The sequence below is a fragment of the Quercus robur genome, chromosome 8 (assembly GCF_932294415.1).
Source record: "Quercus robur chromosome 8, dhQueRobu3.1, whole genome shotgun sequence".
In the NCBI taxonomy this organism is placed as follows: domain Eukaryota; kingdom Viridiplantae; phylum Streptophyta; class Magnoliopsida; order Fagales; family Fagaceae; genus Quercus; species Quercus robur.
Genome location: NC_065541.1, coordinates 58,639,303 through 58,664,238, shown reverse-complemented (window position 1 = coordinate 58,664,238; position 24,936 = coordinate 58,639,303). Strand labels below are relative to the sequence as shown.

Below are 24,936 nucleotides of genomic sequence, written 5' to 3'. Positions count from 1 at the left end.
ATTCTTACATAGTTGCATTTCTTTAGAGCCAAATATCATATATTGCAGCAGCCTAAGCAACTTTTGCAGATTACAGATTTTAGATTCCCTTTCCTTTCAAGTCCTTAACACTCCATTGAAGGAGTTCAGGCCTGGTCTGCCTTCTTAATTAACCGAGTTAGGCGTAAGCTTTCAACCTAGAGCCATAATTCTCTTGTTCAATGGGCATTCAAAGAACAAGTGATCCTTGTATTTTATACAATCCCTACAAAAAAAGCACACAAATAGTCACCTTAGTAACCCCATTTCAATAGTTTATTCTGACTAGTCCAGCAATCTTTAAAAGGTAACCAGCAAATAAAGCATCATATCTTGTTGGCAACTGGGCATCCAACAAAATATAATCATATGAATTTGGATTAGTGATGATGCCAAAAATCGTCAGTAAGTCACACAGTCCTCATGTGCTCGAGACAACACCTGCGCAACACAGAAAAAGAAGATCTTAAGAGAGTACCAGTGTGGTACCGGCCAAATACCCTCCGAATGTCAAGTTAGAGAATTTTCACAACTCTAGAGTGCCAAAGCTTGGAGAAATTATGCGTACCTTCGTTTGTGAGGGTTCTGGAGTTTTTATAGTAGGTAGGGTTGACATTCGTTCCTTGGCATAGAGGGTTTTTCCTTGTAGGGAAGATCTTCATTAATGCACGTATCTTGCGAGATCCTTTCCTTGTAGGAATCCCCTCAATTAGGGTTAATCGTGGGGCACAATATGTTTCCTTATATACTTGTTCATGGAGTCTAAGCAAAAAGCCATGCTGGATCCGTTAAAAGCTCCTTCACCCTTGTCAGCTTCCCTCCGTCAGCTTTTTATCAGTCTGGTCGTCCAACTGAAAGCTGTTGGCTTAGGGTAGAGTCATCATCTTTTGCAGTAAAGCTGACGGGTTCTCTAAACCTGACGGTTTCACCTTATGTGAACAAGACTAGTATCTTTTTCAAAACTACCCTCATCAGCTGCCCCCTGCTCCATGGCCCCATCGGTTTTAGTTGACAGGTTATGGAGTTTGATTTGTAGTTTTTATTTTTTTATTTATTTTTTATTGTATATATTTTTTTTTCCAGGAAAAAGGGAAGGGGTATTTATGGATGATCCTTAGCAGCCTTTATTAAATGCTTGGACATGTGGCACAAGATAGTTGGCCTTATTTTTGAACAAAGGCATCACTTCGTCTTTCGTGCGTTTTTTGCTCTATATATATCTCACCTCCTCCTCTCATTTCTCTTATTTCATCCTTGTTGATCTTAAGAGAGAGAGCTCGTTACTTTGTCTTCCTTGCTTCCACCAACATGCTGATCTCGTTGCCTTCGCTGCCATCACCTTATTGAGGTCGTCACTTTTTAAGGAACCGTCTACTAAGTAAGTACTTTTATTTCATTCTGTCTTTTATCTTCGTTTTTCCTAGTTGGTAGTTGATTCTTTTAGAGAGGCTGTTAACTTAGGTTCTTAGAATACCTCTGTCGCTTGTAGGTGAATAGATGTCTAAAGAAGCGACGAGTGAGTAGTCGTTAGTCCGTGAGGGAGTGGGCTACGACGAAGTCTTCCAGTCAGGTCATGAGCCTGAGGAGGGATTTTCCTGGTCGTTAGAGAGGGAATCGTCCACCCGTTCTCTTGATGAGGAAGTGGAAAATTATGACGGAGAGGAAGAAGAGGTAGAGGGTGAGGACAAAGGTGATGAAGGAGGAGAGGAAGGAGAGGATGACGGGGATGAGGGTGAAGTTGACGGGAGAACCTCTGAAGGAGGAAGTTCAGGAAGTCTCGGGGATGGCCATACTTGTCCATTTATCCTCCCCAAAATGTGGACAATTAATGATTTTAAGCCAATGATGTCAGCCAAAGTCTTTAAGAATTTAAGGGACCGTTTCCAAATTCTTGACCATATCCCAATCCGACTCTCTGGGAAGTTTGAGAAGTGCTACTTCGGGAAGACCACAGACGTCGGCATGTACGATGCCATGTTCGCAGCAGGGTTGAGGTTGCCGTTGATGGCCCTACATCTTCAGTTGGCCAATTTTTTAGGATTTTCCATCAGCTAAATTGCTCCAAACACCTGGAGGATATTCATTGGAGCTGAGATCCTGTGGGGTCATCTTAGTGGCGGAAACCGTCAGATAACTCTTGACAAGTTCTTTTGGTGCTATAGACCTCAACACATTGTCTCGTCCTAGGGGATATATCACTTCGCGGTTAGGAAGAAAGAGCTTAAGCTGGTGTCAAACATGCCTGACTCCAATAGGAATTGGAAGGGCATATATTTTTTTTGACCAAGGGACGGGCTAGGTGTGCTGTCAAGAAGAGTGGGTGACGATGCCTCATGGCTTTGACAACACTTGGGGCATCGGCAAGGATTTAGGTTTAGTACCGTCTACATCTTCCCTTTCTTTATATATTTGTTTCAAATTTTTAATGTCATCTATTTTTCTCATTTTCAGCTAGTGTTTGTCCACATATTATAGACAAGCAAGAAGCTTTCATCCGTCAAGTCATAGAGATCCCTTTGGACAAGCGGAAGTGCCGAGACTTAATTACCCTCGACACTTTGCACGCTTACTGTAGTGGTCCAGAGCCAACGCCTATAGCATGTAGGTTGAACAACGAATACTCCTGTCGTCGTAAGTTTTCCTTTCCTTATTTTTTTTATGTTTCCTCTTTATCGTCCTTGTCTTTAACTTCCCATCCTTTGTCCTTAACAGAAATAGATGCAACTAAGCAGAGAGCTTTGGTAAGAGTGTTGGCTGCGGCGCGTAAGAAGGAGGAGAAGTAGAAGGAGAAGGGGAAACAAGGGGTGTCCTCGTCAGCCCCCAAGGTCATCGGGAAAGGGGTGCCTAAAAGAAAGACTGAGGGGAAGGACGACTATCCTTCTAAGAAGCCATCAGTCACCCCTGGGGAGAAGCAGTCGAAGAAGTCGTCGCCTCCCAAGTCGAGCCATGGAGCTGGTAAAGGCTTGATGACATCGTCGGGCCCCGACACCTAGGGAACCCGTCGCCTTCTTATGCACAAAGGATATGCCGTCGAGATGGTTGAATCAATCATTAAGGAGACGGACGTGGATCCTTGTGCTGAGCAGGAAACGGAGGACCTGGGAGCGTTGGGTCTTTTTGATCTCTCAAGGGTAAATTTTTTACCTAATCAATTTTTCTTTATTATTTATTTGTTAGTTGACGGTTGGTTCCATTTTCAGGCATTGGTGCTCATAAAGGTGCTCCAAGATAGGTGCGTTACTAAGAAGGGGGTGATTAGTTGTCTCAAGAAGAGCAGCGAGACGTTGACCAATGAACAGGATCAATACAAGGACGCCCTTCGTACTTTCAACAAGGAGGTGACAGAGTTAAATGAGAAGCTGAAGGAAGAGACCCGTTAACGACAGAAGGAGCAAGAGGTGAAGGTGTCCCTGGAAAAGGAACTGATGGCTCTCCTCGGGCAGGTGGAGACAGCTAGGGCATACGCCGTGACAGAGTTTAAGGCTTCATAGCCTTTCATTGACTTTTGCGCCGTCTACTATAGGGATGGGTTTGAGGACTGCCTGAAGCAGGTTAAGTTCGTCTACCCCCACTTGGATTTATCCATGGTCTCCATGGACGACCTCATGCCGTCGACTCCAGCTGGCGACACCATTTTTAAGAAGACTGACGACTCCACCCAGCTAGAGCGAGATCCAAAAAATAATGGTGTCGTTCTTGTTCAGCCTGCCATGGAGAAGCCCGTCACTCTAGTGATCCTGTCTACTGAAGCTCAAGTCGCTGAAAACCCCCCAACTTAGGACGTCCAAGACCCTTCTAAAGACGACGGGAACCTTCTAGCTCCGGACGCCTTGGACCCCTTAATGTAGTTGTCTTTTATTTTCATTGACAATTTTGTAATGTATTTCTTCCATTTCCCAGACAATGTTAAGTGCCCTTTTATTTTTGGCCAAAATGGGAAATTAACCCTGATTTTTAAACATTATAATTAGTAGACCACGTTTTTAAACTATATTTTTTACTAGCATCTCGAGTTTAAAAGACACGATTTAGGGCCTATAAATCGAGTCTCATAGACTCAGTTTCCATGGTTTGATCATGTTTGATGTGGTGTTTTTTCCACGTGGCACACACATGGAAATCGAGTCTTAGAGACTCGATTTATAAACCCTTTACAAAACAAATATAATGGCACACCCTTTACAGTTTACACCTTCTCATCAGAGAAGAAAGAGAGAAAAAAAAAAATTCAAAAACAGATTGGAGTGGGTGGCTTCAGATTAGCGTTGGACCATGGGTGGGTGGCTTCAGACCAACGTGGGTGGCTTCAACTTGGCGTGGGCCGTGTGTGGTCGTGGGGCGTGGGTGGCCGTCGGTGCTCGTGGCTAGCCGTGGGTCGGGTCAGATCGCCGTGGGTCGCGGGTCAGATCGCCGTGGGTCAGACCGGCCTCTCCTCCACCTTGCCGCCACCTCATCGGGCTTTAGATTACACAAACGAAACCCAGAAATCACCAGCCTCTCCTCCACATGCGTTGCCACTTCGTCGTCACCATCGACGATGGGATTGATTGGTTTTCTGGGTTTTATTTTTCTTGATTTCTGGGTTTTATTTTTCTGGTTTTCTGGGTTTCATTTTTCTGCGTTTTTAGGGTTTTAATTTTCTGGTTTCTGGGTTTTAATTTTCTGGTTTTTGGGTTTTATTTTTCTAGGTTCCATTTTTCTGGTTTTTTGGGTTTTATTTTGTGGGTTGATTGGGTGGGATTGAATGTGATGGTGGTTGGGTTGTGGTAGTCCGGTGGTGGTTGGGTTGTGTTGTTTTAGCCCTGAATCTCTCTGGGATTTCTTATATTTTTTTTCCAGCGAGGTGAAGTGAGCTCTCTGAGATTTCTTAAATTTTTTTTTGGGTATTTCTGGGAAGACTTGAGACTTGAGACTTATAATTTGTTTGGTTTATAAATCGAGTCTTAGAAACTCGATTTTCATGTATCTGCCACGTGGAAGAAACGCCACATCAGATGTGAACAACCCATGAAAATCGAGTCCAAAGACTCGATTTATAGGCCCTAAATCGAGTCTCTTAGACTCGAGATGCTAGTAAAAAATATAGTTTGAAAACGTAGCCTATTAATTATAATGATTGAAAATCAGGGTTAATTTCCATTTTTCTCCTTTATTTTTTTGGGCCTTGTTTGTAAAAATTCTACTTTATTTATATATTTCTTATTTTATACCTGTCGCTTTTAGCATATGTGCTTCATTAGTTGATATGCGTATGTCCAGTGATATCATGTGTGAATCCGTCTACTTTGGTGGACTCGTCCTTTTTTAGGCATAATAGTGAATCCGTTCGGTCTGAGGATCAAATAATAAACTCGTTCCCTTGTCTTCTTACAAGGATGAACTTGTCCACTGGTGGACTGTAACAAACCCTTCCACTTGTGCACTTAACAATTTTAAGGCATCCTAATTTGGTGAATTCGTCATCTTTTGGACTTAATAATGAACCCATCTATTTATGTACTTAATACTTTCAGGGTTGAGCTCGTCCACTTGTGGACTCTGTAATAAACCCGTCCTCCTGTGGACTTAATAATGTTACGGTATCCCAATGGAATGAACTCGTTCACTATTGGACTTAACAATGAACTCGTCCACTAATGGACTTCGTAATTTTAATTTGTCCACTTTGTGGACTTTGATAATAAACTGGTTCACCTGTGGACTTTGGTAATGAACTCATCCACTTGTGGACTTAACAACGAACTCGTCCACTTATGGACTTCGTAACTTTAATTCATCCACTTTGTGGACTTTGATAATAAATTGGTCCACCTATGGACTTTTGGTAATGAACTTGTCTGTTTGTGGACTTAACAATGAACTCGTCCACTTATAGACTTATAATCTCAATTCATCCATTTTTTTGGACTTTGTAATAAACTTGTCTGTTTGCGGACTTAATAATGAACTCGTCCACTTGTGTGGACTTCATAATTTTAATTTGTCCACATTGTGGATTTTGCAATAACTTGTTCACTTGTGGACTTAATAATGTACTTGTCCCCTTGTGGACTTTATAATTTCGAGGAATCCTAATGGGATGAACTCGTTTACTTTGCTTTTTTTGCTAAGACATATTGTACAACCCATGCATGTACATGCCCTTTGCCATCTTTTACCTCTCAAACCGAATTAACCTCATCCCCTATTTCATATATTCCAAAATAGAGTTCAACCATTCACCCACATGGCACCCTCATTGGTTGCTTGGAACCAAATGACCAAAACTCCCAGTTTACCACTTCGGCTAGACTCATCCACTCACCGCCGTCACAGGAGGAATTTCAAGGGACATGCATAAGCCCGACGAGCTTCATGCCAAATTGCTTGATCCATGTATAAAAAAAATCATTATTTTATTGATCCGTCAGCCACATCAGCTTTCTCTGTTAGTTTGGTGATGGAATGGTGCTTCAAGGACTTAAATGTCCCACGTTAATTGGTTTAGGAACTAAAAGTGGTAAAAATAAAATGTAGGGACTAAAATGGAAAAAAGTAAAAATATAGGGACTAAAAGTACATTTACGCCAACAATCAAACAATGACATCAAGACAGAATTTAGCACAAACGTAGTTCTCATATTAAATTAAAAAAAAAATAAAGCATAAACGTCTTTACAAGTTTCCCTTCCAAACATATTATAGTTTAAATCAATATCATTTATCTTATCATTATCATTAATTTAATGATCTTTAAAACCCTCCTCAGGAAAGTTAGCTTTAAAGAAGCTAACTCTAAATTTTGTACAATTTTTTAATAAGCTGTTGAGTCATCAATCATTCCATTACTATTCCTTTTTCTTTTTTTAATTGTTTATATGTCAATACTGTTCCTAGGGGTGTCAAATAGGTGGGTATAATTGGGTTGGGTATATAAAACCCATTTACCCATTAAAAATCATTTAACTAATTGCTTCTAACCCAAATTCAACTCAACCCAATTATTATGGGTAAATCCCAACTCACCCAATTACCCAATTATCAAAATTACCAAAATGCCATTAAAGTGAAAACCTCAACACTTTCTTGGATTCCCTTTTCCACTCTCTTTAGTCTCCATTCTTGGGATTAAAAAATTCCACATAAGCACATCCACATTAGCAATTATATTAAAAATCCAAATAAAAAAAATATTTTTTTATATTTTCTCTCACTTTCTTGGCAACCAAACAGTGCAACAAACATAAAGAAATGTCATTTCAAGCACTACACGGTAAATCCTCTCTCTCTCAAAACCATGAATGCGGTCTTCCCTTTGGTGAGGATCCTCTGCACACGACCCCGCACCAGCACGTAATGGTCCTTCAACGGCTCAGCCAGCTTGCTGATCTCGGTCCAGACCCTGGTACCGGGAGCGACCTTTGACTGGAGGTCCAAAATTGGAATGACAACGTAATTGTCGATGAGCAGATCCTCCATCGAAAGTGACTGAATGCTGGAGGCCATGACGGCTTCCTGGCGACGCTTTAGCTTCTCAAGCTTCGCGACTTCTTTCTTGGCGGCTTTCTTGATTTGAGGTTTGGAGGATTCATCTTCTTCTTCTTTTTCTTGTTCTGGTTGTGGTTTTGGTAGTTGGGGTTCGGAGGACGACATGGATGTAGGAGTAGAGAGAGAAAGAGAGGGTTTTGGTTTGAATGGGTTTTGCAATTTGTGAAGAGCAAATGTGCACTGTGCTGTGGTTTTGTCAAGAGCCAAATCTAGGGGTAAGTGTTAGCGTTATGTAAGTGTCATTGCCATTAGGAGGATCCGCCATCATCAACTCCTTAAACTCAACAAAAAACTTGAGCATGAGTACTCCAATGGATTCCATGAGAGAGAGAGAGAGAGAGAGAGAGAGAGAGAGAGAGAGAGAGAGAGAGAGAGAGAGAGAGAGAGAGAGAGAGAGAGAAGTGTTTGGAGGCCGAGAAAATGAAGGAAAATGAAAACCCAAACACTGAAATGTCTGAAGGTTTTTTTTTTTTTTTTTTTAATAATGAGAAGGGCTGAGTTGAATTTGGGTATATTATTTTTGGGTTAAATGGGGTTCAATGAGTTTTTAGTTAAAACCTAATAATCACTAGGTCTAATTGGGTTGATGCCCATTTAACCCAACTAATAATTAGGTGGGTTTGGGTTCAATTAGAGTTGGTGGGTTTGGGTGGGCAAATGAGTTTGGGCTTACTTTGCCACCCCTAACTATTCTTGATTATATTAATCTTTATATTGAAAAAAGTATTAATCTTTAAGCATATTTTTATTTCATAAACAGGCAGGATTAGCAATTTACGTCCACAACAAATTTTCTGGCTACATTATTTTAGAGAGTTTTAACTTATGATGTTTGTTCATGATAATTGCTCTTTATCATCCAATTAAGATACTAATTCGTTTTTGGTGTAAGCAAAAATCGAACCTCAAATATCTTTTTTATTATTTGACGACAACCTTACTATACATATCAAAAATAATATATATATATATATATAATTTAAAAAATAAAAGGAAGAATATTCGTAACAGATTAAACTACCATTCACAAACACTAAAAAAACCAAAGCTAAGCCAAAGTGGCAGTGCCAAACTGCCAATTTCCAAACAAACATTTCAAAATTGATTTCATTTCCTACTATTCATAATTCATCGCTACTCATCAGACTACCAACTTCATTGATTGATTGATCGATTAAATCACAACCGTTGAATAGTTTTTTTTTTTTTTTTTCATTTCTGATAGGCTCTCTCTCTCTCTCATTGTCTCACTATCTCGATCTTGATCGTAGAGTCATGGAGGTCCGGCCCAATCCGACGGCGGACAACGCGTCGATCCCGCAGCCGCATCATCGCCATGCAGTGGCTGCTCCACCGAAACAGGCCGCCAATTCGCCTATTCCCGTCGACACATCTTCTGTTTCTCAGAGGTCTATCCTCTTTTTCCTCAAATTTCTGTTTGTTTCCCGAGAAAACAGTAACAAGAAAGAAAGAAAGAAATTTTTTTTTTCCTTGTGTTTGGTTGACGAGAAAATTTGAAGAAGGAAAGAAAAAAGAAATTTAGACTTCAAATTCTTTAGGTTTTACACAGATTTATTTAATTAGTTTTTTTTTTGGCAGGCTTCAAAAGGAATTGATGTCTCTCATGGTATGTTTTTGCTTCGATATCTTTCCTATCGATTCGTGCTGATTTTCTTAAAACTGCATATTTTGTTTGATCAATCTTTGTCTTTCATAGGCTAATGAAATAGTGAAATTGATTAGGGAATTGCTTTCAGTTTTTGAATTCTCTTGGATGATGATTTTTTTAAAAATGAAAATTTGTTTATGCCTTTTTTTATTTTATTTTATGAAAATTTGTTTATGCTGATTAAAATCTTATGGAAGGTTGAATCGGAAATGGATAAAGATTTTTTTTTTTTTTTTTTTAATGAACAAAGGAAAAGATTTAAACCTTCTTAGTACAAGTAATAAAATATGTATAAAGTATAAACCTTCTATGTTTATTTCAATTTTAGGGTGGGGCCAAAATTAAGAAGTTTATGCTAATTAATCATAATAAATTTCTATGCAGTCTGATTGCTGTAATCCACCAACTTCATGCGATTACAACATGGCAACAGCGGTAGCCCAAGACCCGGATTGCTACCATTGGAACAATGCGCCCGACTTGTTGTGCTACGAGTGTGATTCTTGCAAGGCCGGGGTGCTTGAGAATGTGAGAAGGGACTGGCACAAGCTCTCTGTTCTTAACATTGTCATGCTTGTGTTCCTTATTGGGATTTATTCAATTGGCTGCTGTGCTTTCCGAAACACAAAACGAGCTGAAACTGAATACCCTTATGGCGTAAACCGAGTCAAACATATCAAACCCAGATGGGATTATCACTGGTGAGAACTCAGACATTGAGAGAAACACTCTTGCAATTGTTCCATTCTCTCACATTTTTAATTACATGGGCATTTCACATTTGTTTGGTTATTAGGTGAAAAAGAAAGAAAGGGGTAAGGTAAAAAAAACATTTTATTACTAACTTTTAAGCTTTAGATAACATAAAAAAAAAAAAAAAAAAAAAGTTATTCAAAGAGTTTTTGAATAAGAGCATCTCTAATGGTGTAGCTAAATGCATAAAAATCTTTATAATAGAGAATGACATTATAAAAATAGTTTCTAATGGACTCTTTATACCTGAAATTTTTTTTGGCTCATGAACAGTAGCCCCAGTAGCTCATCAAGTCTGATGAGTTACTGTTTATTCTTCAAATGTTTTTTTTTTCTATTATAATAATCAAGTATTGAATAAAAAAATATTAGAAAATGTGCAGTTGTTAAAAAAAGAATAAATAATGAATAAAAAAATAATATTTAAATAAGATAGAGAATGTGATAAAGAATCTGTTAGAAAGTATATTTAAAAAAGTGGATAATTAAAAACTAAATATTGTTATTTATTGTTCAAACAGTACAATAATTTGGCTAATATGTTGGAGGTGCTCTAACTTGCACATTGACACTTTTTCTCTTTCCCTTAGTTTTGATTTTTGAATTATTTTTTCAAGTTTCAAAGGCCTAACGGACCCTAAATGATCTGGTGGGCCTTAAACTTGGTCCAAGGTATCTTTAGAGGCTTTTTCATACTAGTTTTGGATATGCAGGCCCAGTTGAAACTTGAAACTTTAACCTTTTTCTTTCTCTCTATCTTTCTCTTGCTCATGCTAAGAAATACTTTTTTTGGCTACTTTTCTACAGGTGGAGATGGTTGCAAGACAAAAGAGAAGGGCTTTATTAGCTAAAGAAGTTATGATGTTCTCTCAGATTCAGTTTGTGTTCCTGAGTGCTCTAATACAGATGGGACAGACAATGCAGTTTATTTTCCAGTGTTGCATTTGAGATCTCCATGTCTTCTTTTTAGGCATAAATGCACTTTTAGTTCCTATATTTTGGGCCGTTTCTTAATTTGGTCCCTAAACTGATTTTGCTCTTAGGTGAGTCCCTTCTTTTTCATAATTGTTTTTAAAATGGTCCCTGCAGTCAACCTAGTTACGGGAAATGCTGAAGTGGCAAATGAAATGCACTGTTTATTGACGTGACTAATAAAATAATAATAAAAAAATATATGTAACATTTTTTAAATGTCATGTTAGCATTTAAATTAATAAAAAAAGCCACCTAAGAAAATTTTTAAAAAAGTAAATTAAATTTAAAAAAACCTAAAATCTAATTTAAACTAAAATCATTTCTTAAAAAATAAAAATTCATAATCGTTTTAATTCTTTTTGCTTTTGTTTTCGGTTAACCTCATCAACTTAAAAAAAATCCGACCCCCTCTCCCTGTGTGTGTGTGTTGACGAAAGTTCGTCGAATTCTCAAAAAAAGAAATTAAGTGGGCATTTGTCCCACATCGCTTGTCTGAGTGTCTCCACAAAGGTTTAAAGCCTTCACACTTCCCACAAGAGTTACCGGCTTTTGTGTGGGGTGAGTTGTGTGATATTAAACCTGGACCCCCTCTCCCTGTGTGTGTGTGTTGACGAAAGTTCGTCGAATTCTCAAAAAAAGAAATTAAGTGGGCATTTGTCCCACATCGCTTGTCTGAGTGTCTCCACAAAGGTTTAAAGCCTTCACACTCCCCACAAGAGTTACCGGCTTTTGTGTGGGGTGAGTTGTGTGATATTAAACCTGGACCCCCTCTCCCTGTGTGTGTGTGTTGACGAAAGTTCGTCGAATTCTCAAAAAAAAAAAAAAAAAAAAAAATTAAAAAAAATCTTCTTCACTCTCTACCACTAATCTCAAACTCCCTCTCTCTCTCTTCACCCTACACTCTCTACCACTAAGCACACAAGCTTAGCCTTCTTCTCCATCAGGCGTCAGAGCTCACAAACTCACAAGTAGACCTCGTCGTGAACGTCGGTGATTGATAAGGTCTGCACCGGCAGCTCAGCCTAGTAGTTCAGCGGAGGAAAGATTGAGTCGGCGCAGAACCTCAGGACGGAGAATCCACCGCCGTTGTTGGCATTGGATGGCGTGAGAATCTTCGCGAAGGACAAGATTTTATCCTCACCCGCAGCGGTGACGTCGTTTTGGCTCCTAGAAGGCTCCAATGGACAGGCTCGCCAGATTTTGGAGTCGAGGCGGCAGAGATTGCCTGGCGGCAAAGGTGGCTGAAGCTGAGGGGGTATATCACAAAATCTTAATCTTATTTGTTCTCTAGGGATTTGGAAGAAAGATTTGAAGCAAAAATAAAAATGGTTGTATTGGTTTTGGAATTTGGGTTTTTTTTTTTTTTTTTTTTTTTTTTTTTTTTTTTTTAATGTGGATTTGTATATTTTTTTTGGATTTATGGGTTTGATTTCCTAGAGGTTTCAATGTTGATTGTGTTGGAATTTTTTGTGTTGAGATTGATTTTGAGTGGGTTACTCAATTGGGTTTGTCTTGATTTGGAGAAGAACATGAAGAATGAAGTTCTGGGTTGAAGGTTTCTGGGTTTGACATTTTTTTGGGTTGGAGGTTTGAGGAATTTTTTGGGTTGGCTTTCTCATGTGGGTTTGGGTTTGATGATTTTTTCATGTTCTGGAGGTTTTGGTGGAGGATAGGGATTTTGTATGAAAATTTGCATTGTTTTGGGTTTGATGTGCTCTTGTTCTGGGTTTGATTGTTCTTAGATTCGGGAAGAACATGAAGAACAAGTTCATGTGTTCTTACCTAAAAAATAATGAAAGCAATAATAATAATAATAATAACAATAAAATTAGATTTAAAAGTTTGTTTTTTAAATTTAGTTTGAATTAAATTGAAATTGAAAAATATAAATTATTTTTATTTTTTTAATTAAATTGATATGGCTTTTTTCAATTTAAAAATGCCTACGAGGCATTTAAAAAAATATCAAATAAAATATTTTATTATTATTTTATTAGTCATGTTAGCGATTAACATGCCAACAATGCATTCCATTTGCCACTTCAACATTTTCTGTAACTGGGTTGACAGTAGAGACCATTTTAAAAACGATTATGAAAAAGAAGGGACACACTTAGGATCAAAATCAATTTAAAGACCAAATCGAAAAACGGTCTAAAATATAGAGATTAAAAATATATTTATGCCTTCTTTTTATTTTACGGACTTCTTTTGTTGCTTTTTGTACAAAGATGGATTTAACTTTAATCAAAGATCATATTAATAGTTAATACCAGTAGCTTTTACTTTCACTTTACTGCCTTTTGACATTGGTGGAGATTTTAATACTTAAAGTGGGGTTAGTTGAAGTATATGCAAGTTGGGCATTAAAGAAATTTGTTGGTATATGCAACTTTGGGCATTAAATAAATTTGTCGGTGATACCTTTTTTTGGCTTTTTGGCTATGATCAAGTATTGCTGCCTTCCAAAAAAGATAAAGAAAAAAGAGATCAAGCTTCTATTTAATGCTTGGAGCAAACCATTAACGAGTGAGATAACTCAAGTGGTCATGGATTGGGCCAAACACAAGATAACTCAAAAAAAAAAAAAAAAAAAAAAAAAAAAAGAGCAAGTTTCTACTTTCTAGAGAGTAAGATGTTGTAGGTGAGGAGGAATTGAGCATAAATTAAATACCGAGGGTACAAATATTATTTACTGATAAATTTGTACCTTCCCACCGATAACCTACGCATTGATATGACCACAAACCCCTTAATTGTAAAGGGGCCTCTTCTCAATAAAACAAAAAAAAAAAAAAGAAGTTAGCCAAAGAGAAGACTAGTGGGAAAAAAATCTGTCTTACTCTCAACGTTTCCCTCTAGACTCCACCAAAAACCAATATATATCATATTATGTGTTTAATTTTTCTTCTATTTTAAATCTGGGTTATTTTATAAGGAAAACAATTAGTCGTATGAAGGTTGTGTAGCTTGTATTTGGTGAAGTATAAGGTGTGTTAAAGATCATATTCATATTGGGTTTATGTTTATTATATGCATAATGCATTGGTCCAAGTGGTCCAATTTAGTTTATCAACATCTAACCCTAGACCTTGTAGCATCTATATATACCCAATTTGGGGTCTTTGTATTTCACACAAATCTAATATCAAATATGTAATTTTCTAAGGTTTTATCTTATAGACATAAGCTGCTAGACTGAATCACATAACTTTTGTGTTCTTTATCTTCTTTCTTTTCTCCTTGCTTTAGCCTTCACAAGTCTTTAATTACATCTTCTCTATAATGTTTTTCTTCTTTATATTTTAACAAAGTGAAAGACTAAGGGCCTGTTTGGTTAGTTGAAAAAAAAATATTGTTTTTTTGTTTTCATTTTTATTTTTTAGTGGGTCCCACCACTAAAAAACTAGTTTAGTTTTAATATTTGTATTCAATTTTCATTTTCAGTATCCTAAAAGTTGGATTTGAATACAAAAAAATGAATACAACTTTTCAGCGTTTTCATTTTCTATGAATACAAATATAGTGGCATATTCGTAAATATTGTGAAGACACAAAATTACCTTTTTTTTTAGCGATGTGATGTGTATGAGTGAGAAAATTTATTTTAAAAAATATATATATAAAACAATGACAAAACCCAGGTATAATGTATTATATATCCAAATTATGTATTCAAAATAATTTATCAAATACTACCAAATGTGAAAATAAGTACTTCTTTTCTATATTCAAATTCAGGATTTGAATATAGAATAAAGAAAATAAAAAATAAATACACCACTTTTTAAAACCAAACAGGGACATAGTATTTTTATTCAACTAGTAGCTGTAGAACTCTCATTTTCCAAAATTCGACCTTAGGGCTGTGGTTGACCCAGTCCATGATCACTTGTGGTCAATAATTTACTCCAAGTACCAACAAAAAGAACAATTTGCAAAGGCTATTGAATTTGGATTGCAATTTGCAAAGGACATGTTGATTCAAGAGTTTATTTTGGACGGAGACTTGTCGATTCTCATAAATGCTTTGAAAGAGATCTCCCCCCCACCTTCTTCAATTGTTGCTGTTGTGTATATATGGTTCCTTGTCTGCTTCTCATGATTTTCGTCAAGTGGAGTTCTCCCATGTTCGTTGGCAAGCCAATAGACTGGTCCACCTCTTAGCTAAATATGCTCTATGCATTGATGACTTTTCTGTTCTGGGCCCAAAATATTTTTTTAGTAGTTTAATTTTGAGTAAAAAATAAAAAAAATTTAGATTTGAGCCCCCTTACTTTGTAGCTTGGGCCTCCTCCAAAATCATGAATCGTCAACCCAGACCATGTAAATTTAAAAAAAAATAAAAAAATAAAAAAAAAAATAGTGTTTTGTGTATTTTGTTTTTAATTCTATATGGATGTGTATTTGAATTTTTTTGATTTTTTTTTTCCGCTTATCTCCGGCCCCTTCTAGCTTGAAATCTTGGATCCGTCCCTGAAAGAGAGTCCTTGTTTCCTTGAACAAGCTATTCTAAATTATGTACTGTTGTTTTCTTCGTTTCAATAAAATTTAGGAAGTATTTCAGATAAAAAAAAAAAAAAAATGTATGCGTACACAAGTTGTATATACCAAGTAGTACATGTGGTGTCATGGGTATAATGGGGATATAGAAATTAGAATATAGATGTGGTAGACTTCTTATAAGGACGTGAGTTTATAGGCACCGTTTGTTTCTATCTACCACCATTTGTTTTTTTGTATTTTCTTGAGTTCTTATCCATCAAATTGACTTAACAATAAATATACAGAGTATTATTTTTTTTTAATTTTGTGTTTTATTTAAAATCTTATGTATAAAATTTTATACATAAAATTTAGAATAATTGTAACATCACTCATTTACTCCAAATTGTCACCCACGTTTTGCAAAAAAGATGCTGACAAGTGAGTACAGAAGATAAAGGGATGAGTGAAACCAAAAATCAAAGCTCATTTTTCAACATGAATTTGGCTGGATACACTAATACATGGCCAATGGTCCTATCTCCCATGCGATCGAGGTCCTATTGCAATTCGCAACAGAGTTGTCACGAAATTGAGGGAGGTAATTAATCCCACCACTTCTTCAACTTTCTAGGAATTAATTTCGAGATAGAGTTGTTTAGAAGTCACATCCCCTATTAAATCAATACGAATTTTTCTTTCGTACGTTATTGCTACAAGTATGTATACAGAATACAAAATTTAGGTATAGTACTTTTAAGTCTTTTTTTTAAATTCTCTTTTTAAAATTCAATTATGTAACTACTTAATTAAAAAATACACTTCTTTTCTATTAAAAAATTCCACATGATAGAATCTTAAAAAAGAAATTTAAAAAACAGAATCTAAGTACTATACTTAAGTCTTACTTTTATATATATATATATATATATGTATGTATATACTTGTAGCAATAATGTACGAAAAAAAAATATCATATTGATTTAATAGAGGGTGTGACTTCTACACAACTCTTATCTCGGAATTAATTACTTGAAAGTTGGAGAAGTGGTGGGATTACCTCCCTCAATTTCGTGACAACTTTGTTGCGAATTGCAATAGGACCACGATCGCATGGGACCATTGTACTGTGGGTCAAATAATTCACACGACAAATTGTGTGAGAAAGGCACCACAGGATGAAAATTTGTCGCCGCTTAAGAACATGTGGTAAGAAAAATGGGATTATGGCTATTAATTAACTATCAAGCGAGACCTAGAAAACTTTGTTTTGTTTGGAAAAAGACAAATGAACCTACGTTAGTGTTATTTCTCATGGAACCTATGTATGGTAAAAGAAAAATTAGTACTATTTCTTCTCTAAATACTACATGGGTTACCATGTAGTATTTTCTAATGAACTTTCTCTCTAGCTTATTCCGGGAGAGAACTGAGAAATTTATTTTAATTTAGTTGTTTTATTTAATAGATAAAAGTTTCTAAATTTGTTGTTCTCTTTCTCTATAACTCCCGATCTTTGAAAGGGTCAAAGTTTTCAAAGTTCTAATAGTCTTTGTATTACTACCTTCTCTGTCTCATCTGTAGCCTCAGAATTAATATCTGTACTCTTTAGCCTTAGACTTGATTCGTTTCTACTCTCTATATAAACAACCGTACTCTCTCTACACACACAGCAGAAAAACTTACGTATAGAAGCTGCAATTATTTTGTTGTGGATATCATCATCACGACAGTAATTTCCTCCATTGTTTCTTCAACATTTCATTGTAAACTTTCTTAGAGTGTTGCTTCCATGGTGGTCAAGGGTGAGTATGAACGTTCACTGGAGCACACTCCAACATGGGCTGTTGCGGTGGTCTGCTTTGTGTTGGTTGTTATTTCTCTCTTCATTGAACATATCATTCATATCATTGGAAAGGTAAGCCTATCTATTTATCTTAATATTCGTTTGGGTAACCTGCAGTTTCTTCTGTTTGTATTTTTTTTCCTTAATGAAAGATTCTTGCATTCCAATGTAGTGGCTAAAAAACAAACACAAGTTAACTCTCTACGAAGCACTTGAAAAAATCAAAACAGGTACGTAGCGATCATGATAAACTACCAAAAAGTGAATTTAATTATTTAACTATTATTCCAACAATCATAGTTTGATCTCTAGCATATCTTTTTTTTTTTTTTTTTTAAAAGGTTAAGTTTGTCCAAAGCCTAACACTTTTTCTTTGTTGGATATATATATTTTCCTTTTTCAGAGCTTATGATATTGGGATTCATATCCTTGTTCTTAATAGTGTTTCAAGCGCAAATTACTAATATATGTATACCCAAAAGTGTTGGAGCCACTTGGCACCCCTGTAAAGATGAGTACAAGGAAGAGACAGATTCCCAGGATAAAGGACGGAAACTACTACAACTTTTGGATTCTGGTTTCGGTTCACGAAGAATATTAGCTGCAAAAGAAATTGACAAATGCACAGAAGAGGTAAACTCAATGATTTTTTTCTTTTTCTTTTTTATAATAATTTTAAAATAAGACTCTTTTTATTTTATGTTTCCAAATATGTTGGTATTCTGGTGTAGCTACTTAATTTAAATGAATTTATTCAATTTAATATTGTGGTACCACCAATGAATAGCCTTCAATTATTGGGGGAAGGAGTTGTTGGAAACTTGGAATAGAATCAATGAATGTTCCCATCAAAAAAAGAAAAGAAAAGAAAAGAATCAATGAATGATATAACTTATAAGTAATAAGTAATAGTTAAATATCATAATAAATAAATAAATATTTGAATTGTTTTTTTTGTGATTTGTAATACATCAATTTGTAAAGTTTATAAAAGAAGCGGGGATGATGAATTTAGTGGATTGAAGCTTTTTTTGTTTGGCATTTTGGTAGGATGAAGTCGCGTTGGTGTCTAAATTAGGGATTCACCAGCTCCATATATTCATTTTTGTGTTAGCTGTTGTTCATGTGCTCTATTGCATCACCACCTTGGCTTTGGGCAGAACTAAGGTACTTCTCTCATAATTATTTTCATGTTTGTGAGAGGAATGATGTAGTCGTCAAATATATAGTAATAAATTGATCCCACACCACAATTGTACAAAATTTATAAATTTCTCTAGTTCTTTTGCTTCTTTGAATGTTCTCAAAATTCTTGCTTGGATCGCAGATGAGAAAATGGAAGGTTTGGGAGGAAGAAACAAAGAAACCTGAATATCAATACTATCATGGTAAGTCTCAAATATTGTCAAACGGGTCAACGTAGCAAAGTTTAATTTTATGGGGTGTACATTTAGTTTGAAAGCTACTCTACACCACTGCGACGCCTAACAAAAACAAACAAATTTCAAAGTTGAAAAAGAAATACAAAAAAGTGGCTCACAAAGGGCCCCTTTGTTACCATTGTTTAAACAACGGTTTTCAGTGTTTAAACAATATTATATGTATTTTTACACATTTTTTCAAAATATTACATGTATTACATGTGTTTAATTTTTTTACTCACACGTATTTTCAAAAAATACAAATAACGTTACTAGAAAAACATTACCAAACGGGTCCTAAGGCATCGAATTCTTGTATTTTAGTATAAAAATCAATGGATTCCTTTATAAATGACCTTTCAATAAGTGTATAATAACAATAAACTAAATGACTGTTTTTGCTTAGCTTTTTGCTTCAATTTTTTCTCTTTAAAATTTAACCAAATTAGGCTAATTTTTATCTTTTTGTCATACATTTAGCATAAAAATTACCAAAAACTTTATATTTTGTCTCATACTTAGTAAATAAGCTATTGAAACTATGGAATACCAAACAAATATTAGGAATATTATAAATTTTATTACGGGCTTATAAACTAATGTGTCATTAATAATGATGGATGTTTGAATTAATTTTCTATAATTAGTAAAACATCAATTTGTAAAAATTATGTAGTAAAATTTGTAATATTTCTAACACTACTCATAATTTTTATAATTTTTTTTCATAATTATTGAGGTGGTATCTTGTTATTGGTGCTAATAAAAGTGGTATTAATATATATATATAAAGTGATGTTAGTACTTTTTTTTTTTTTTTTTGAGGGGTAAGTTATGTTAGTACTTAGTAGTGTGTAAAAGTGATGTTATTATTGTTTTTTTTTCCTGAATAATGTTATTATGATCACTTTTATGAGCAAATTTTGTATGATAGCAACATTAATGTTTTATTTATTATTATTATTTTTTTTTGCTGATTGGATGGGTGGCTAGCTACTTTTAAGTAGTACATTATTATTATATTATGCAACTGCAATGTCAATTATTTATTTATTTATTTTTAATGAGATGCTATTTCTAGTTAAGGTTCGCTAAATTATCTTATAAAAAAAAAAAGTTCACTAGCTAGGTTGGTTTTTTTTTTTGGTTTGCTTTTAATTTTTCTTTTTGATAGTGTGGTAAAAAGACAAATTCTCATGCACATGATGGGTGTGGTGTATACAATGATTAATGTGATGCAGACCCACAAAGGTTTAGGTTTACAAGGGACACATCATTTGGGCGAAGACATTTGAACTTCTGGAGCAAGTCAACAATTTCCCTTTGGATAGTAAGCAAGAATTAATTTCCAATAAAATTATAATGTTGAGGAATTAAGAAGTATTTTAATGATTTTTTTTTTTTTTTTTGTTGAGGGATATGATTAAATTGTTAAATCAATTACTTTACATGTAAGCTAATAACTTTTAAGTTAACTATTAAATCAATTATTGGTTAAATTAATTAGTAGTGTTTTATGTTTAAGTGTCAAGAATTTAAGATGCAAAAAAAAAAAAAAAAAAAAAAGAAGATAAAGTTTGGCTTTAACAATACTTAATATATTTTTATTAGATGTGAATTTTGACAAATCTGCTATTAGATTACTTTTTTTCTCATAACCTTTATGCTTGCAAAATTTTCAGGAAATCAAAAATCAATAACTATTTTATCAACAGATGTTCAATTTCTTTTTTGGTAATATAAGATTATGCATAAAAAAAAAGTTTATGAATCGAATAATAGATAACATCCAATTAAAATGAAATTTGACATGCTTGTTAAAACATAAAAAACTTGTAATCTAATTGTTAGATTTTTAACACAATTACTATTTGGAAAATTACGACATTGGTTAATATTGTTAAATTAGCTTCTAATCCCTGCTCTTGTCCAATTCACACTTTCGTGCTCAAATTCTTAATAAAGTTGCTCTTTCTCCTCATTTCATTAGGTGTGTTTCTTCCGACAATTCTTTATGTCAGTTAACAAGGTTGATTACCTTACATTGAGACATGGATTTATCACTGTAAGTTTTAATATATGAACTAACACAATGTTCAAGCTTTTTATATCAAGTCAAGAAAGGTATATAAATTCATTTTGATAACTGGAGCTCCTATGTTACCTCTATGTGATTTACAGGCACATTTGGCACCAGAAAGTGAAACAAAATTTGATTTCCGAAAGTACATTAGCAGATCACTTGAAAAGGATTTTAAAGTTGTGGTGGGGATCAGGTTTGTGCTCAAACACTATAATTTTAAGGTGTTTGTTTCTTTGATTGATTTTCAATTATATTAGAATCTTAATCTTACTTCTCATGTGCAGTCCAATCATATGGTTCTTTGCGTTGTTATTCTTCCTGTCCAACACATATGGTAAGCTAAATTCTACTTCTTTGATATCAAACTGTGGTCAAATTTGGGTACAATTGTCTATTTGAAGTGTCGAAGTGTCGCAATAGGATCTTACTATTTTAAATGAAATGTAGAGAGTTCATTTTATAATCAAGATTTTATTTTTTGGATTTGATACAGAATTACGTTATTTAAAATTTTAAAAATACACATTTTGTAATATTTAATTCAAATCATAAAGTGATCCATTTTAAATTGGGAGGTCATTTTGCTGTTTTGTGTCATTCTCTTTTCTTTAGTCCAAATTTAGCGTGGATTGTCTTGTGATTCTGATTAATAAGAAATGTTTCTATACAATGACAGGATGGCATTCTTATTTATGGCTACCATTTCTCCCATTGATTGTAAGCAACCAGAAACAAACTTGTACTCCTACACTCTCATTTTGGGCTGTTGGTTTAATGGAAGTCAATGTGGTTTGCTGTGAATTTTACAGATAATACTCCTGGTGGGGACAAAGCTACTAGTGATAATTACACAAATGGGGCTAAAAATTCAAGAGACAGGAGATGTGGTTAGAGGTGAACCTGTGGTGCAGCCAGGTGATGACCTCTTCTGGTTTGGACGCCCCAAGTTCATTCTCTTTCTCATTCACTTGGTTCTTTTTCAGGTATCTCTCACTTACTTACATCAAGAAAATTATTAGCATGTTAATCTATAAGGAATCTAACATTAACCTCCTTTGCTTTTGGCCTCTCTATGTGATGACTTTTAATGGCAGAATGCATTTCAATTGGCCTTCTTTGCTTGGAGTACGGTAAGCATTTCCTTTCTACTCAATTATTCCATTATTTACAAGTACTAAATGATATCTGCACTACTATACACAAAGTTCCATGTGACATTTGCTTGGCTCAAAATCATATATCTGGTGCAATAAGTACATAAAATTTATTGAGTCACGAGCTGTACTGCTGATGATTTGTTGAGGACACCTTATGATTTGTGCATATATTGTACTGCAATACGTATAGGTGCATCAAATTTTTCATAACTGCTGATGTAACATCTTATAATTTGTGCAAAATAAAATTGGAGTCCGCAATGGGTCCATTTGAAAATGATGTTGCTCTAATAATAACTTATTACCTTGAAATATTGTAAAAAAAATGTTGTGAAACATATTGAGTCCTTAAAATTTCTCAACCTTAATGTTTGTAGTCTAAGCAACATGATTGTGTTCTTTAAAACCATTTTTAGGACCTAGAATTTCGCTACAAGAGAACTATAAGCTGAGAGGGTTTTCTAACTTTCCTGTTACATATATATTTTCATCTCTTTCAGGTTCAGTTTGGCTTGAGTAATTGCTTCCATAGTCGCACTGAAGATATCGTCATCAGAATCTCAATGGGGTGAGTTTCATCACAAATACGCATGCATATAATTCTGTATGAGGGTGTCTTTGCAGTGATTTCACCTGGATGATTAAGGACTAGTGATTATTGATTGTCATTCAATTTAAGAATTGCTAATCTAAGTACAACACCGACATTTTTCCAGGGTCATCATACAAGTTGTATGTAGTTATGTGACTTTGCCTCTCTACGCTTTGGTGACTCAGGTGAGATATAGTATGTGTTTGAATTCGCGTAACGTCTACTGCGTTTGTGTTTGCGTTTTCTGCTTCTTCTTTTTTTCTTTTTCTTTTTTCCCTTTTTTTTTACGCGTTTTGCTTTAAGCCAGAGGACAATTATCACTGTTCACGTACTGTAGCAGTACTGTTCAACACTGTTCATGGGACCACAACTACTTTATTCAGAAAAAAAAAATATTAAAAATGGGTCCCACGATACTATTTACACATTTAAAAATTATTTTGTTACAGTGTTTTCAGTGTCAACAAAAATAAGTTGTATCCAAACGGATCCATAGTATATTACACCTATAGATCATATGGCTTGAAACGGTACAAAACCAAGAGCAAAATTAGTTTATTCTAATTCAATGATAAAGATCATTGTTTTAGAATAAGGGATTTGGATTCGATCTAGACCTAGTGTTAAAGAGTAATAATTATGGATTGGACGCCATTGGTTCAAGTTATGTATATGAGCTAAGTAAAAGAGAGCCAAGTAAGAAAATTACCACCAATTTATAACCAACTTAATTATGATTTGTTTACCTGATTTTACAGATGGGATCTAGTATGAGTTCTACCATTTTTAATGATCAGCTGGCAACAGGATTAAAAGATTGGCACCGCACAGCCAAAAAGAACGCTAAACATAGCAATCATACTGAGACTAAATCACCCATTTCAAGTACTCCCTCAACTCCCACACGTGGCACGTCCCCGGTTCACCTCTTGCACAACTATCACCATAGCAGCCATGATAGCTTGCATCCATCTCCAAGAAGGTCCCATGTCAGAAATGATCGTTGGGACAATAATGAGAGTCACTCGAGTAGGCATTTGGAGCAAGAAAAGCCGGAAACTCAAGAGCCAAGCTCATTGCAGTTGCCATCAGCTCCACCAGATCATACACAACATGAAATCAACATTAGTTCGTCTTTTGCCTTCAGGAAATGAGTAAGCCAATGTAGATCGGATCATAGGAGAATATCGCTTACTTATAACATGGTGTGCATGGTTAGAGCGAGCTCCTACAGACTAAACCAAGGTTTTGTATCTATAAATAGCATCACTTTTGTGAAGTACAACAATTCTGCATAATAGCATTTAGTTTAAATACGTCTTGAGAGCTTTGTTCCAAGAAAGTATTCTTGAAGAATTGATATTTTTTCATTCTCTTCAACACAACTTAGAGTTAACAACCTAATCTCTTTCTAAAACCTAGCCTAACCTTTAAACAGTTTGCATAAATATTGTTTTGTACATGCGAGATGTTGGTTCCTCAGCATGAGCAGTACTTGTCAGGTCCCAAACCTGACGAGGGCCTGAGGCTTGAGGCAACAAACTATAATTGTCAGAGCTCTAATACAAAATATCCATTTATCTTTCCAGCAATAACAATAATTAAAATCTTCCAGCAAAAGAAAAGTTCAATCAATAATAAACTATTTCTATAGAGCATATAGTCCAAGTTTCTCAAAGAAAAATTATATCAAATTCCAAATACAACATCCTCAAAAAAGATTCTTAAAAAAAAAAAAAATTCCAAGAGTGACACAAGTGAAAGACACAAGAAATAGAACATGTTTCTTTCAAGATAATAATCTTTAAATTCACGAGTTCCAGTAATATATAAGGAGAAATTTGGAATTCAATAGAAAGAAAGGAGAAAATGTTTCTCAAATTTTATTAATAAAATTTTGAAATTAAAAAAAAATAAAAATTGTTTATTGATTGGAGGCCAATTTAAAGCCTCTATAAACTTGATTGACAAGTACAAATATTCTAAAAAGATCATAATTGATACCCTACCATGATAAGTATGGATGAACTCCATCCTGTGTTAACCTGCCACATTCCACACCTATTACAATAATATAAAATCACATTTAAAACTACAATTGATCACACCAAATCAACAATTCAATACTGATAGCTCGGATTTGTGTTAAAACACAAGAACTTGTTCAAACCCCCAATAAAAAATTACAGCTAGATTACTTTTACTCTAACTTATATTAAGTGTGAAACAAGATTAAATAAGCACAATGAACCAATAACTACTCTAGTGTACAAACATGAACAATAAGCAATAAATGTAAAGCACAAGAGTAAGAGAAGAGAGATGCAAACACAAGATAACACCAAGACGTGTTATCGAAGAAGAAACTGAAGAACTCAGCAAAAAACCTCTCTGCAACCCTCCAAGTCGA

General features: G+C 34.9%; 2 protein-coding genes and 1 long non-coding RNA gene across 7 annotated transcripts in view; 2 read left to right on the top strand and 1 right to left on the bottom strand.

Annotated features, from left to right (window-relative positions):
- Window positions 1-24,936, top strand: part of LOC126697288 (tetraspanin-6) — a 121,686-nt gene that overhangs the window by 44,000 nt on the left and 52,750 nt on the right. The window contains exons 1-4 of one of the 4 annotated variants that reach the window (XM_050394218.1): window positions 8,570-8,954; window positions 9,145-9,172; window positions 9,599-9,915; window positions 10,775-11,032. In XM_050394218.1, coding sequence (XP_050250175.1) covers window positions 8,821-8,954; window positions 9,145-9,172; window positions 9,599-9,915; window positions 10,775-10,814 — 519 coding nt within the window. In that variant the 5' untranslated portion in view covers window positions 8,570-8,820 and the 3' untranslated portion in view covers window positions 10,815-11,032. Of the gene's footprint in view, window positions 1-8,569; window positions 8,955-9,144; window positions 9,173-9,598; window positions 9,916-10,774; window positions 11,033-24,936 lie in introns of those variants that run through there. The other 3 variants (XM_050394217.1, XM_050394214.1, XM_050394216.1) reach the window with 3 other exon arrangements.
- Window positions 1-24,936, bottom strand: part of LOC126697289 (uncharacterized) — a 70,215-nt gene that overhangs the window by 1,261 nt on the left and 44,018 nt on the right. The window lies entirely within an intron of this gene.
- On the top strand, window positions 16,891-23,842 carry LOC126697286 (MLO-like protein 6). Of its 2 annotated transcripts, XM_050394210.1 has the most exons (15): window positions 16,895-17,345; window positions 17,446-17,503; window positions 17,677-17,906; window positions 18,324-18,440; window positions 18,601-18,661; window positions 19,936-20,024; window positions 20,685-20,759; window positions 20,876-20,970; window positions 21,062-21,111; window positions 21,454-21,494; window positions 21,587-21,760; window positions 21,872-21,907; window positions 22,435-22,502; window positions 22,651-22,711; window positions 23,285-23,842. In XM_050394210.1, the coding sequence occupies exons 1-15, from the start codon at window positions 17,220-17,222 to the stop codon at window positions 23,678-23,680; spliced, it is 1,677 nt and encodes a 558-aa protein (XP_050250167.1). In that variant the 5' UTR covers window positions 16,895-17,219; the 3' UTR covers window positions 23,681-23,842. The 2 variants fall into 2 exon arrangements, with proteins under 2 accessions (XP_050250168.1, XP_050250167.1); XM_050394211.1 differs by lacking the exon at window positions 18,324-18,440 and having other exon boundaries at window positions 16,891-17,345.